This window comes from Lepidochelys olivacea (genome assembly GCF_965140295.1).
Source record: "Lepidochelys olivacea isolate rLepOli2 genome assembly, chromosome: 5".
In the NCBI taxonomy this organism is placed as follows: Eukaryota; Metazoa; Chordata; order Testudines; family Cheloniidae; genus Lepidochelys; species Lepidochelys olivacea.
This window is the reverse complement of record NC_140415.1, coordinates 81,472,181-81,488,338: the sequence shown is the minus strand read 5'-3', so window position 1 is coordinate 81,488,338 and position 16,158 is coordinate 81,472,181. Positions and strand designations below refer to the sequence as shown.

Below are 16,158 nucleotides of genomic sequence, written 5' to 3'. Positions count from 1 at the left end.
TTGTAATAAGACATAGCAGAAATAAGACTGCAAACTCACTTACTTTTAATATGAGCTGTAATTTTAGTAAAAAGATGTGTCCTATGCTCACTGGAATGACCAGCCTAAGTATACAGCCTGAAATGGTGGCTGAAATAATAAAATATTTTTTCCCCAGATCACACTGGACACAGGAAAACTAATGGGGTCTAGATTCAAGTTTAATAACTGTTGGAGATATGGGCAAAAAAACAACAACATTATGTCATATGCACTTCCTCTGATCTGTGGTTTTTGGGAGAAAGTATTAGTCAGGAGGATCAATTTAATAATGAATGTGTACATTAAAGTGGATCCAAATAACTAATTTACTTTCTTGTTGGCAAAAACATCTCTCACATAATAAAAGTAGAGGGGAAATATTTATGGATGGAAACTCTAATGGATAAATGATGTGTATTTCATAATATTAGTTTGTTAATTTTCAACGTTGTACTCAACACAGTCCCTGTTTTGAAGATTTTATAATTTAAACAGCAGGCTTAGAGAAGATGATCTAAGTGTAAGTGCAAAACCTTGTCTCTCTCTTCAACAGAAGTCCAATAAAAGATATTACCTCACACACTTTATCTCTCTATGCTTAGAGATAAGACATATGTAGAGACTTACATTCAAATTAGTTTTTTTTTATTCTCATGTTATGGAATTTTGAGATGGAAAAAGCATTTGATAAAGGTTAGTATTTGTAGGTGTCATTTTGCTGAAAATAGTGGACTGCTGTGGATTAGCAGCCTCGAAAGAGCAGCTTTCTCTTAAGGAGACAATATTGGAAGGTGCTAATGCAAGCCAATGCAAGTTGAGGGCATTCAGCATCTTGCAAAATCAAATAGACAAGGTTGTTTTAAAGAAATCTGAACCTGTTTTCTAGGAGCTTAATTCATATTTTTGTTGGAAGCATTGTATGTGCTTATATTGTTAGTACCCTATCAGTTTTCTGTTTGTACAGAATGTGTTTTCATTTTAGTATAAGTTATATTATATTGTTACTTTGTGGAGAAAATTAATTAAAAGCAAAACAGTCTCCCCAATATTTAACTCCTGATTGCTCCGAGAGCTGCATAGTCCAGACCCAATGAAGTAGCATAGGTTCGGCTGTTAGACATGTTGTAATCCAGCTGTTCACACTGCCATCTCATTGAAAATAATGGAACTAAGCAAAACACATAGATGTGGAAGTGGCGGGGTGGGGAATTTACAGGGGTCATGTGAAATTCAAATAATTCATCTGTAACTGAATTAACCCAAAGCTTCTCTTTATCCATAACTCCAGAAGAGAGTTGTCTTCACAAAACATTTTATTTTCATTGGAAGACAAGATTTCATTGGAAACAACTTTTGGATGATTTTTTTTCATTCTGAAATGTATTTGAAACAAAAAAAAAAGCAGAGAAAAAACAATTCTTTAAAAAAGATTCCCATGTTTTCATTCTGAAATTGTGAATTTCCCCCACCACGTCAATATCTGATGGTTTCCCATTTGCCAGTAGTAACATCTTAGCACTTAATGTCAAATGTGAAAGTGTTACTTTCCCTCTGAAATTAACACTTTCAAAGACAAAGTAACACTTGCACTTTTAACTCTTAACCCTTAAAATTGAAAGTGTTACTTCTAAAAGTGAAACATAATTTATTTAGCTCCCATTTTTTTGCTCTTTCCCAGCTGAAAAAACTGGGGAACAGTGAGAAAGGTCAATAGGGAACTACTTTCCCACATTTTATACATTGCCTGTGAGAAAACTGAAATTTCCCAATGGGAAAATTTCAAAAGGGGATTTTCCTACTAAAATGTTCCTGGGGAAAATCTCAGTTTTCTAGCCCACTCTAGAAAAACAATTGTACCAGAGGGAGAGTCTGTAGAAGAAAAAGAGAGAAGAGACAAACAGATTTGCAGGTCTCTGGAAGCAAATAAAGAAGAGATGGAGATAGAATTGGGGAAGCATAAGGGTGTGGGTCAACAGGCTGGAAGAAATTAGATGCAGTAAAGCTTAATGAAGAGACCACCACCTTTACTAGGCATTCTCCTGTCTGAAGTGTCTGACTCACAGTACCCCCAAAGATCTTGAGTAAAACTTTGTTCTATCTTAATTATAAAGTTTCCTCTGTTAAAACCCAGATTTTTTTGTGGTTCCCTGAGAGATTGCTTAAATATTGGAAGTAGCAGACAAAGCCCTGAAGCAGAGGAAGACAAGTTACTACAACAAAAGATTATGTACATCTGGTTGAAGGAGAGAGAAAGATTTTCATTTTGGTTTTATTTTCATGCTGGAAGACAAACTAACCTAGATAAACACATTCTTATATTCAGAGTAATTTTTGTTAATTAGAGGTTATATTTTTTGTTTACATGCTCATTTTGAAATATCGTCATTGAAATAGTTTGGGTGACTCCTGGTTTATTGTAACTAAGAGCAGAATTTGTCTCTAACTAAGCTTTTAAACAAGTTCTGAAACAGTCAGTGAAACATCTGGAGTAAAATTTTCAATATGAAGGCACAAAAAAGTATTGTACATTCATATATGCAGCTGAGGAGCCCCACTGTACTCAGTAGAAATACTCTCAGTTGGAAGTTTTGCAGGATTAGACCACTTATAACAGAACCCCTATAGCTCATCATTGAGTGAATTTTAATTACCTGGCAAGTGAGTTCACATTTTTCCCCTCTCCAACCTGGAGCACAGGTACAGGTTCCATCCAGAGCATTGCAAGCCCCTCCGTTAAGGCACTGGCAAGTTAAATTACAGCCAAAACCCCATGTACCACTGGGACAGTTTATTGAACAATCCACACCATGCCAACCTGCCACAACAAAAATGAAGTGTCATATTAAACAAGAACATGTTTCTCTTCCGTTGCTGGGAGGTTCCTCTTCTGGAATCTCTCAGTGATGCACAGCAGCAAGGATGACCATGTAGCCTATGAGAGAGTATTAGTCCTCCCAACTGAGGCCTTGCTCAAGTTCAAACAGAGGTGTCCTTGTGCACCTGTAACAGCTGTGCACAGCACACATTATAGATGGGTGTCAACATATGAAAGCAATTAATAGTACATCTGAAGGGAAAATAGGACACCTTGAGAATGCTCACTGAAATGCACTAAACTATTTTGAATTTTGCAAGGGACAGCATAAAAAAAGAAAATAGGGTCCCTTAGAAAATAGGGTCAGTTCTTCTTAAAAACAAAGTTACTCATATAGCTACTTCTATAGTAGTCTTTCTGATGGGCTCTTTGCAGACTACATTCAGTGCAGACAGAGCTATGGTGCAGGCATTACAGTGGTCTTGGCAGAAAAAAAAACAAAGGTTAAAAAAAATAGATCAGTGAAAGAGTTATTATGTAAGGTGGGTTTTTCCAAAGACAGATATGAGATGCTTCAGGAGATTCCCCACTTCCTTCTGAATATTTAAAAATAACCCCAGTATAAATTAGAAGATGCCTATAAAATGATGCTTCATTAAGTGATTAAGTCAGAAAAATGACTCAGGAAGTACACACTGAAGTAAGCAGAAAAGCAGAAAGCTTTTAAAAACATGCTACTGTACATCTATTGGATATAGCAGCCAAGTAGTCATATGCTATCATCGACAGTGACACAAGTTACGTTTCTATTTCTATACTCTGTTTACAGTAAGTGAGGGTAAAAATAACTGTACTGAATTTAATCAATAAGCTATTCACAACACGTGTTGTCATGAATCTCCCTTGTGCTCTGGATTTCTTACTGCAGAACTAAGGGCTTCATTCAGGAAAAAATATTTGTTGCAAATATTGCATTGTAATAATTAAAATATGGAAACACATTTTCCTACAATACTCTTCTCAGGATTTGTATTCTATCCCTTCACTCCTTACATTGCCTCCTAAAATGCAAGAATCATTAAAGTAAACAATTCCATGAAGAATCAAATAAAATTTGGAATGTTTCTAGTATGTCATATTCCCCAAACTCTCTCTGACCCACCCTCCACAAATCTGTCCCACTCCCCCCTTCACAGACTCACTGTCTTGCTCCCTGCTCCATCACCAGGGCTGGGCAAGAACATGGTTGTTAATGAAAAAATGTAGAGGAATTTGGGGGAAATAATATGTGTAATTACATGGAATATTTGAAAATGGAGGGTAAAATCCTGGTCCCACTGAAATCAATGGGATTTCACCCAGAGCTCTTCAGAAATACCATAAAGGGCTAACACATTGCAAGAGGGGTAGATATGATCCTCACCTTATTTAGCAGTTGTGTCAAACACTATTTTTGCTGTGACAAGTATCTGTTTAATACTTAGTAAAACAATTAAATCAGTTATTTTTTCATCTTAGTATTAATTATGTTGGGTAAAATTCTACCTTCTGTTCAATTCTCACAAGGCCCAAGCAAATGACCTTTGGGCAGGGATCTGAGGAAAGCAATACTTCTCCCAATCCAGCCATTTGGCAAAGAGCAGCTGCAAGTCCAAATCTGCCCACTGCCACTATTACAGCACATAGATTACAATAGTAGCTTGGATGCCAGCACACCTGCTACATGGAGGATTTAGGCCTACGAATCCCTGGAGCGGCAAATCAACTAGTCACTTTCCTGCTGATTCTGCCACACCTCCAAGACCCTTTCCTGTGCTTCTAAGAAGAGAAGCACTTTAGAGGAGAGCTCCATGGCACATACAAGGCGCAGGATCCCCCTGCTCAGCATTCTGTGGCCTGTCTATTTCCCCTGACCAATCCAGGAGCACAGCCAAGATGGTTATCCTGCTTTTAAGGTTTTCCCCACCTGCAGATGATGGGGGACAACCTCAGGCTCTCTGTGTGTAAGAAAATATCCTTACATGTGCCTTCACCTTGAATATTCCTTTGGACAGGAACTACATGGAGACATGAGGCAAGGCTGCAGAACCTTGTATGGGAGATGGGAAATGAAGTTCTTATCATGCTCCTTTCTATCTGCAGAACACATGGCTGGAGAATTTGCAAACAGTCTGAATCCCTGCCGTATATAGGCAAGTTCACTCCAACATCTGCTGTGGGAGAAGGTGAGCTGGGGCGCAGGTGGTACATCGAAGATTTGACAGGGAGAAAGTGCCAAGCAAAGTAGAGGGTTATGAAAGAAAGTGGGATGGGTGATACTGATGGAGGCAGAGCCAGCTGAGTGGGGATAAAGTGGGGGTGCCGAGGAATGAAGGAGCAGTACCTCGCACTAATGATGGTGACGCTGAGAAGGGGAGTAGGGTAAGTGTTGGGACTGGGTCAGAGAATGATTGGAGAACACAGGATTGAGCTGGAAAGGTGTGGGGGAGCCAAAGTGGAGGTGATGATTTTGGGGGTATAGATAGTGGTGTTGAACGGGCAGGAAGAATATCAGGTGTCCATGGTGGGATGGAGGCTGCAGTGACCTGGAGCTTGTTCAGATTCATGCTGATTTGGAGTGGAAGTAGAAAAGAAGTATACAGTCAAGTAGGGCTGCTGACAAGTAACACACTCACAAGGAAACCTACAGCAACTTATGCTCAGCAGCTCCAGAGAAGAGAGCAGCATCCTATCTTGGGGTGGGTACTAGTGATTCCCGCCCCCCTCCCCCCCCGCATCCACAACTCCAGTGTGACCTGCACAGAGAGCAATGTGAAGGGTATGTGGATACAAAGCAGAATAGTGGTGGCAAAGGCAAGCTGCCCACAATTGTCTCTGAGAAGATAATTTTTCCGTTTGTCACCTTTCTGAGCAGTGGAGGGAGCCAGCATTGTTATGGAGTTAGTGCCTGGCTCTTTTTTAGTTTAAGTTTAGTTTAAGTTTAATTTCTTCTTCTCTATTTCAGAAGCTCATTTTGATGTGTATAAATAACGTATACTGATGACTGATTACAGAGATGGGAGACTAATTTGTTAGGTACTCTGACCTGCTTTGCAGGTACAAGAACCATCCACCGGAGAACAGACGGCTTGATTTTTGCAGTCGCACACAGCAGAACAGTTTACTCCATAGGTTCCCGGAGGACAAGGAGTAGCACAATCAGAATCCTAAAACATACACAAATATATTAAAAAATTATTTGACAAAACATCAATGACAGTTCAAACAATAAAATATCACCAGCACTTTCTCTAATCCTAGATTTAACTGACTGTCTACCCCTTTCTGAGAGACTGACTGTTGTATAAGAAAATGTGCAGACCATGTCACATTCTAGGCTGTCATCAGGTCAGCCTGGGTTTACAGGAAAGCATTAAGCAAGGCTCTTAATACTCTTTAAATCTACAATAAGTATTTGTTTTACATTAGTTGATGTGGGAGAGCATGTCACATACCTGCCAGCACTTGGGTAACCCAATATTCAGTACTACTGTACAAAGAAGCAATTTACAAAAGCAAAGTGTAATGTAAAATGGTAATGTAATAGAAAACAATTTGGACATATACAATATTCCAAAAAATATCATTTGATTAAAGTGCTTTTTCTACTATACACAGTATTACTGACAGAAGAAAAGAAGTACCATAATACGTCTTCAAGGTTACATTTTTAGTATCATCAAATTTCTGTATAAGAACAAACATCTGTGAGAACCACTGAAATCAGGTATCATGATTTGTAGAAATAACTGTATTTACTGTAGATTTTTACTATAAAATAGTTACTTAAATCCACAGATTAGTGCTGCAACAGTCACAGTTCCCCCAATTCCTTTCTGTTGTAGTAGGTATGTATACCTTATTAGCACTTTTCCATTCTCATCACTACATTATTTTTAAGAGATCCAAATGCAAATTTTTTCCTTTACGAGCCTGTCCCACAAGGAGCTAAGCGACTCCCAACAAGTGACAAGCTGAATGTCTTGATCTCCCATTAACCTCACAGGAAGGAGTACACTCAGCATTTCACTGAATCGGGCCCTAACTGAAGGCAGGAAAAGAAAAAAATAAACTGTGAACTTCAGAATTATTTACCTTAAATCCAGGGGCACAGATGCATCTTCCAGTCACACTATCACAGTCAGCACCATTTTGGCAGCTGCAGATCTGTTGACAAGATTCACCATAGAATCCAGGAGAACATGTCTCATTACAGTAGAGGCCAGACCAGCCTGGCTTGCAGGAGCATTCTCCAGACATAGGGTGGCAGCTGGAAGAAGAAGATGAAAGGAATAAATAATTTGGGACTAAATATGACACCAAGATCCCAATGTATTTTTTTTTCAGAGAACGACATGCTGTTACAGATATGTTGTTTAAAGGATCTCATATACTGTGTATAAAGATATATATTTTCCCCAAACTAAACATACACAACACACACACAATTAGTATAATGTAACATAATACAACATAAAGACACATACTTACAAATCTATGTGTTTATTTAGTTTGAAAATAAAAGATCTATCTTTTCTATTTCTGTGTCAAAAAAACCCTAAGTACACTACAGTTAGCCTTCATGACCATAAATTTCATGACATTAAAAATATTTAAATGGTGAAAAATTCAAGCTTCCATCTATGCTTCTTGGTAATTCAGCTGTAACTAAAACATCATTATTTTTCGAATAATGGTTAAAATCAGCATCTTATTTTCTTACAAAGCCCATTTAGAAATATAATCGTTTTGTCTGAGAAAGATGATGAGTTTCTTTAATAAAGCAACATTCAAGGAGTAATATGAATGCTCCTCTCTTTAAAGCTGTGGTTGAGAAGTGTACAACTGGCTTCTTTCCAAGAAATGATACCAAATCACTTTCACAGGGAGAAGTTAGAGGCACTGTCAAACTCAGTGACCTTTCAGAAAGTGTCTAGTCTACACTGTACATACCTGGTGATAGACCAGCTGTCTCTACCTGAAACAGCAGTTCTATTGAATGGCTAGTTGGACAGCTGTTGCCTCATAACAAATGGACATCATCAGCTGTGCTAAGATATATGTGCTGGAAAAGTGGACACAATGGAGTACTCTGTGGCACTCTGGCAGACAAAGCACTTGCTTAATTCTCACCAAAGGAAAGTCTCAATGTCCAAATCAAATATATTTACAATAGGAAGACTGTTTAAAGATAGTCTTCTGGCACTGATTGAAGTAAAGTCCCCTGAAGTGTGCTGGAAAAAATGTGTCTAAGTCCAGACACATTAAATGACCCATGACATCAAGGAAGTTTTACATGCCTTGAGACTTCCTTCATTTGCTGTTTGTGTGTGTGTGTGTGTGTGTGTGTGTGTACACATGAATAAAACTGTGAGTTGTTTTTTTTTCCTATTTGAAGGTATGAAAAGTACCTATGACACTTTTGGGTGTTGAAAAATTAATAATCATCATCCTTAAAATAGTCGCAAGTGAAAATAGGGAATGTGGCAATAAACGTATATGTCTCTTTTTAACAAGGCATGACTAGTTTGTGTAAAACTGCTGTAAATGAGAGGAAAATCTGGCCCCTGATCTTTTCAACTGAATAGTAACTGAGAAGTTTAGAGTGGTCTATTTAGTGTGCATGGAAACAGATCAAGCCACACCAACAGGCTATGTGGTGTTTGCTGAGAATAGTCTGTATATTAAAATATTAGAACACCTGCAGGTAATTGGGGCTGGAATGGAAATATTCTCAAATGAAATACATGTTAACCTCAGGAAACACATGATGTAGAAAGAGAAGCAGAAATGTGTTCCCTGAGAAATAAGTTCCCTATACCTAATTGCTTTTCTGTATGCCTCCAGAGGCATTTTGGATATAATCCCCATATTTCTTATCACTACAGGAGGTATTCAGCGATATGGAAAGCATTCTCAACCCACCCAACAATAGGCAGCATAGCATGAAGAAATAAGATAAATATATAAAAAATGAAAATTAGTGGTGCAGTGATTTCAGGAAATAAATCCTCTGAGCTGCCTTTTTTTCTTTTTTAAAGAGTGTAGCATATGAGGCAGACAGAGGCATTGATATTCTGTGCCCCCCAGTGAGTATTAGTAAGGCATACTCGCACATATATTGATTGACACCAAAATTAGTATTCTGTAATTTGTAATTAGATGTAGGAAGCTGGAGCACTTTTGAAGTTTTTTGATGGTTCTCATGCAGTTAGCTTAATTGGCAATAAGATTTGTGTGTTAAGATAGGGAGGTAGAATAGACGTTGAGAGATGCTGCAAGTATTTCTGCTTTTTTTCCTGTTCATTTTTGTTCACAATTTATGGACATATATGTATATTTCCTATATAAGCACTAAAATAAATTTTAGTATATTTGGTAATAATATAGAGTAATTTAAGCCTGCAGTTTTCTGGCACACTTTATGCCATATATTTATTTCAATTTATAAAATGGTCTGATGAAAAATCTATGTATATCATAGAATCATAGGACTAGAAGGGACCTCGAGAGGTTATCTAGTCTGGCCCCCTGCACTCATGGCAGGACTAAGTATTATCTAGACCATCCCTGACAGGTGTTTGTCTAACCTGCTCTTAAAAATCTCCAATGATGGAGATTCCATAACCTCCCTAGGCAATTTATATGTACAATTCCACCCTAAAAAACCCATCCAGAAATACAAAATGACCTAATGTCAACATTAAAAACACTGTCAGCACACATAAACTGAATCCACCCCTCATCATCTCATCCACTCTTGCCTCAGAAAAAGCATGAGAAAATAGATATGCCCTGAAGAGCAACATACTGGGGCTGTATTAAACCTATGATAATGAATAAGTCCTGAGTCAAGGTCCCACTATTAAGAATGACCTTGGCATGCCAGGTTGAGTGTCCCAGCTGATCTCAACTGCCAGGATGAAACAATGATGAAACAGAAAGCCCTGACAAGCTTATCACATAAAAAATAATACAACTTGAACTGCATTCAGAAATGAACCGGAAAACAGGGCACTCTCTGGAGAGTAGGTGTAGCTTTCTCCCTGTAAGAATTACTACTAGGTAAGTGAGGAGCTCCATTCTGTACCTTCTAAAGTTTCCAAATGATCATCAGATGCCACCCAAGTAGAGGGACTGCTGTAATCCTTCCTCAAAGTGACACAGCGCAGGTCCATATCCAAAAGAACTTGCCAAAGGCAGTTCTGTCTTGCCAAAGGCAGATGGAAAGTCACTATTTGCTGACTCCTGCCATTTGAACCTCCAGAAGCAACTGAAGATCTAAAAAGACCCATAGTTCGTGAACCTGAGTAGCAAGGGCAGGCAAACCCCCTCATTAAAAGGGCTAGATATTACATTCACCAATTCTTCAGCTTGTTCCCGTAACCTTCTAGTTTTATTTCTGTCTTATCTGAGTTTAGCCTCAACCAGCTAGCTCTCATTCGTGCCTAGTTACTGGAAAACTGATCAGTAGCATCATTTGGTCTAAGACCAGAGAGACGTGCTGCACACCATCTGCATATGGCTGACACTGCGGCCCAAACTACTTCACAGACATATTGAGAGGGAGTAGAATACAACATTCCATGAGAGAGCCCTTGGAGTAGATGGGCGGTCTCCCAGTACTACCCTTGGAGCCATCTAGGACAGAAGAGAACAAAGTAACTCAAATACAACTTCATCCCCACCAGGGTCAGTAGGCATGTCAACAATATCATGTGGTCAGTATCATTCAAGGCAGCTGATGTATCTAAAAGAATCAGCATGGACGCTTGATCTTTGTTCATCAACAGCAAGCACCCTAACCCCTGGGCAATAGAGTCAGTCACTCTTTCTCTCCTGTTTAAGCTGTCCCACTTTGTATAGTTAAATATTCATTGTGCCAGAGCATGGGCGGCTGCTGACCCAGGTTTTGGGGGAGGCTAGCCCCCGGCCCCACCCCTTCTGCCCAAGGCCCCACCCCTCGCCTTCCACTACCACTCAAGCCCAGAGCGCCCTCACCATGGCCAACAGCCCCAGTTCTGGGCAGCCACCCCGAGCACCAGGTGGCACGGTCCAAGTGCCAGGGCAGGCAGTGCAACCCCAGCACCAGCCACCCCGAGCCAGGACAAAGTGCAGGGGGACTCTGCGGGCAGAGCATGGGCAGGGCCAAACCGCCTCCCTGCACAGCCTCCCCCAGCCTATGAGCCAGAAAAAGAGACTGACTCTGTAGCATGATTGTTAGAGCCAAGCAGAGACTTGAACCTAGGTCTCCTACTTTCCAGCTCAGTGCCCTAACCACTGGACTATTAGCTATACTGGGATGCATTAATTATTCTCTCTTTCTCCAAAATTCCCTCCTGGACCTCAGAGATCTTCCCTCTGAACTGGACACATTTCCATGAAAAGCTTCCGTTTTGACAAAAAACATTTAATGGAAAAAGTCCCAATCAGTTCTACATAGATATTCCCTGATGTGTTTATGTGAGAGTAAGTTCTTTCCCACCAGGCTGGCATTTAGTCACAGAAGATAGCCAGAAACAACTGTATCATCAAAAGTGGAAAGAAAGTATTCTTAGTGGAGCCTGTGTTTTTCCAATTATTATTCATAAGTTATCTGATTGCTACTAGTTGGTGGTCTTAATCACCCTCTGGCACGAAGGAAGAAAAAGTATATAAAAATGTCTTGTGAAGCCTGTGAATTTTTGCTTCCCTCCCCTCACTTTTCTCTACTCAGCTGTAACATGCACTTACAGACACACATGCTCCCACACCCACAACAGTGCTAAGTTCCATTTGATTTGTCATACAGAGGGGAAAATGCTCAAAAAAAGATCAGCCATATGCTGCTGTTTACATTTGAACATTTGTGATTTGATTTGACCACAAGCTGTCTTCCAGAGGTATAAATGAAGGAACAGCTGTGTTGAACACAAATCAGAAGTAATCCTTGAAATATCAGAAATGCTATACAATGCAATACTTTCCTGTCAAGCTAAACTTCTACAGTCGTCTTCAGTTAAAATTGCAGAAAACTGGCTAACCATAATTTATACACATAGTGCTATTAGGGCCAAATACTGCTGTTTTGAGTGCCAGACAAGGTGCAGGGAAATGGGGAGGGATTATGGTTTTTCTTACTCCTAAATTCTCTCCCCAACCCATAATTTACTGGATTTCACATCCTGTCCAAACAGTATTATTTCAAATCACATTTCAAGTAGATGGGATAAACAGAAGTACAAGTACACCAACATTCAAATACGTAAGTGAAATATGAGAGAAATGCAGCCCTTTCTTACATGGCTTGTCAACAGAAGTTATGCTGAACAATTTAAGCAATCCAAGAATTTATTTCTCACACCGCCCTCTCACAGGGTTACACAAACAGAGATATTCAAAAGGAGATTTTTTCATTAATGCCCAAGTGTACTTTAATGTCACTTCTAAATTCTGAACAAAGGCTTTATTTTTATGTATAAAAAATGTGCATCTCAGATACAAAACACAACATTGCTCTGTGTAAGAGTGCATCATTTCTGCAAATAGTTTTAACACAGCAATCTGTGACAGAAAAACATTTGGCATATGTACAGAAAACTTATCTGACATATTGTGTATTATTAATGGCATTATGAGTGACTGAATGCAGAATTATTGGAGTATTTCATATAGCCAGGTGTGCTTTATAAGAAGAAAAGCCTTGTCATGAGAATTATATTTTGATTGTATGTTATCTTGTTTTAACTCCCATCCCTCTCCTAGTATCCCCAGGGATTATCTCAGAATTTCTGGTTTATAGATTTTTATTACAACATGTTAAGGCTTTGTGGGTCCTGTAAATACAAATACAATGCAAAAATATTTGGCTCATGATTGCCTGAAAAGAGTCATGCAATGAGTTAGTGTGTTTCTATTGTTTAGCTCCTCTGACCCAATACTACACAGGTATGGAGAAATGTAAATCAGTCACAATGATGAGAATTCCAGATATATCTCATTAAAACAATCAGCATGCTTTCTCCCCACAATATATATATATATATTTGGCCTGATTCTCTGCTCCCATCAGTTTTATGTGTACGGGATGGTGTATTTCCATTTACTTGATTGGTGATACTTTTAATAAATAGTACCCCAGTGTAAGTGAAAGAAGAAGCAAGTCTATTGACCTCATATGGTGAAAAATATAAAGATTTATTTTTATATGTGGTAAATATAGACAAAGGCCAAGACCAGGTCAATATTTATCTCTTGTGTTAATAATCTTGATATTCATCTTAAAATCTGATTATCGATTGCTATTTAAAGAAATCAAATAAAGCTGTAAGCCAAAACAAAACAAAAAAAATCTGCAGTTCTTGCTCTGCTTGTTATTGTGTTTCTTGCTAGGATTATAAAAACATTAAACAATCTCTCTCTCTCTGAGCTTTGTGACTCTTAGCTGATTCACTTTTCCTGGAAACCTAAGGAAATTATTTCCTTATAATTTACTTTCTTGGTTAAATGTTCCACATGGAGAAAATCTGCTAAAAGATATAACAACATACCTGTGCGTGTTCTGCAAGTGACAGGGGCACTTTTTGTCACACTTGAGACCATAGACTCCCTCAGAGCAAAGCCTTGTTTCACAGTGTTCTCCTGTATACCCTGGATCACAGAGACACGCGCCACTAATATGATAGCATTTCCCTCCATTCATGCACTGACAGGTCTTTGCACATTGCACTCCATAAGAACCCACTGGACATTCATCCTGGCATCTGTGAAAGTCAGAAATATTAGGTTTACTTGCCTTAAATTTAAAACATTTTTGGAGAATCAATATAAAAATGTATCTTAGTTTCTGAAGAGTTTTCTCTAGATAGAATTCTTAAAATCATTATAGGTGGAGCTAGTAATTTTGCTTCTATTTAAGGTTGCCTAATACTTTGCACTATAAGCTCCTGTTTTCAATGGCTTATAACTTTGCCAAATTTTAACTTTTACATGCTCATCTGCCTCAGACTAAATGTTTTTTGGAAAGTTTCAGCAAAAACATGTTGTTTGTTTCTGAGTACAAAAGTTAGGGAAAATAGTTTTTACAATGTTAAATATGTCTCTCTCACATACACAAACACACACACACCCCACCTCTATTAATGGCTGGTTCACACAGGGGGTGACAACGTACTGACACTACCAGTTACTTCTGTAGCTCAAGTAGTTGTCTGTGCTGTGATCTAAAGCTCCTGATTTTGTACCTAGCTGATGACCCATGAGGGCTGCAGACCAGGAATGTAAATATAGTTCCACACGGTTTTTCAGTTTGTTTTTTAAAAATCCTAGAAATGACATTCAAAAACGTATGTTAGAAGAAGATTGAGTGGGATTCTGTGCTCTAACAAGCAGCCTGAGAAAAGGGTAGCTTTAAGCCACCTTTGTGTGTCCACGGATCCTGGGCTGCTCCAGTGGGTAGCGAGACCCCCAGCAGGCCTGTCTAAATTACAACAGGATCCTTGGGTTTCCCTAAGGACTGCAGCGCTGCCTGGTATCTCTGCACTCTGCCCACACACATTACACCAGGACTTGTGAAGGGGTCCTTGGAAGGCAGCCACACAGCTGTCTTCCACAGTGCTTGCATCAGGGGAAATCCACACCCAGCTGAATATGGGTCTTTGGGGGCCCCTTTATGCCACTCTGGCCCTTTTCTGCAGAATAAAGAGGCCAGAGCAAGGATCTCACCCATTATGGTTGCAATGTCAAACACTCAAAAGTTAAGAAACGTAAAGCAAAAGTCAATTCATCCCCAGTGTGAATATGCATTATGATACTGACTTTAGTTAAAAAGAAAAGGAGTACTTGTGGCACCTTAGAGACTAACCAATTTATTAGAGCATAAGCTTTCATGAGCTACAACTCACTTCATTGGACACATACAGTGGAAAATATAGTGGGGAGATTTTATATACCCAGAGAACATGAAACAATGGGTGTTACCATTCAGACTGTAACAAGAGTTATCAGGAAAGGTGAGCTATTACCAGCAGGAGAGCGCCGAGGGGGGGGGCCTTTTGTAGTGATAATCAAGGTGGGCCATTTCCAGCAGCTGACAAGAACAGTAGGAGGGGAAATAAACAAGGGGAAATAGTTTTACTTTGTGTAATGACACATCCACTCCCAGTCTTTATTCAAGCCTAAATTAATTGTTTGCAAATTAATTCCAATTCAGCAGTCTCTCATTGGAGTCTGTTTTTGAAGTTTTTTTTGTTGAAGAATTGCCACTTTTAGGTCTGTGATCGAGTGACCAAAGAGATGGAATTGTTCTCCGACTGGTTTTTGAATGTTAGAATTCTTGACGTCTGATTTGTGTCCATTTATTCTTTTAGGTAGAAACTGTCCAGTCTGGCCAATGTACATGGCAGAGGGGCATTGCTGGCACATGATGGCATATACAAAAGGTTCCCCCCCCTACACTCTCCTGCTGGTAATATTATCCTGATCACTCTTGTTACAGTCTGTATAGTAACACCCATTGTTTCATGTTCTCTGTGTATATAAAATCTCCCCACTATATTTTCCACTGTATGTATCTGATGAAGTGAGCTGTAGCTCACGAAAGCTTATGCTCAAATAAATTTGTTAGTCTCTAAGGTGTCACAAGTACTCCTTTTCTTTTTACGGATACAGACTAACACGGCTGCTACTCTGAAACCTGACTTTAGTTACGCAGTCACACAGTATTTGTTCTATAGAACCCCTGCCTCATTCAGTGCACAGGATGGACAAGGAATGAATCAGTAAGTTGCAAGAAGAGAAAGCCTGGTCTCTTGTGTTTAATGCTTCTGGACTGGGATTTTGGAGATCTGGATTCCCTCCTTTGCTCTGTCCCAGGTTTCCTATGTGATGACGGGCAAGACTATATTAATGTACAAACGGGTAAAACTAAAGTTTCACAAAATTTCAGAATTTTTGAGCACTTGACTTTCCTACCTACTTTTAATATAGTTTTTTGTATTAAATATGAATAATAAACACACAGTAGTAAAGCAATTTGGAATTAATTGTATAGGTGTGATTGTGAATATGATTCAATAGTGTCAAAATGTGGGAGTATGGCTCTGTCTTTAGAAGTAGGCTTGACTTCCTACCTCTAAAGAAGCCTTAAGACTTATTGCTTCTAAAGCACGGTGAACTTTTATTAAATAGATAGTATTTCTCCTTGGGTTTTAGCTGTGGAAACTGTTGCCAGTCACTGGAAATCCTAATTCTGCTTTACACAAATTCAAGATGTTGATGAAGGGGATGATACTGTCCCCTAGCAG

At 39.0% G+C, this 16,158-nt stretch overlaps 1 protein-coding gene across 1 annotated transcript in view; it reads right to left on the bottom strand.

Moving 5' to 3' along the window:
- MEGF10 (multiple EGF like domains 10) overlaps positions 1 to 16,158 on the bottom strand; it is a 143,602-nt gene that overhangs the window by 39,385 nt on the left and 88,059 nt on the right. The window contains exons 9-12 of the mRNA XM_084629272.1: positions 13,405 to 13,617; positions 6,971 to 7,145; positions 5,922 to 6,042; positions 2,673 to 2,836 (exon numbers count right to left, since the gene is read on the bottom strand). Coding sequence (XP_084485398.1) covers positions 2,673 to 2,836; positions 5,922 to 6,042; positions 6,971 to 7,145; positions 13,405 to 13,617 — 673 coding nt within the window. The remainder of the gene's footprint in view (positions 1 to 2,672; positions 2,837 to 5,921; positions 6,043 to 6,970; positions 7,146 to 13,404; positions 13,618 to 16,158) is intronic.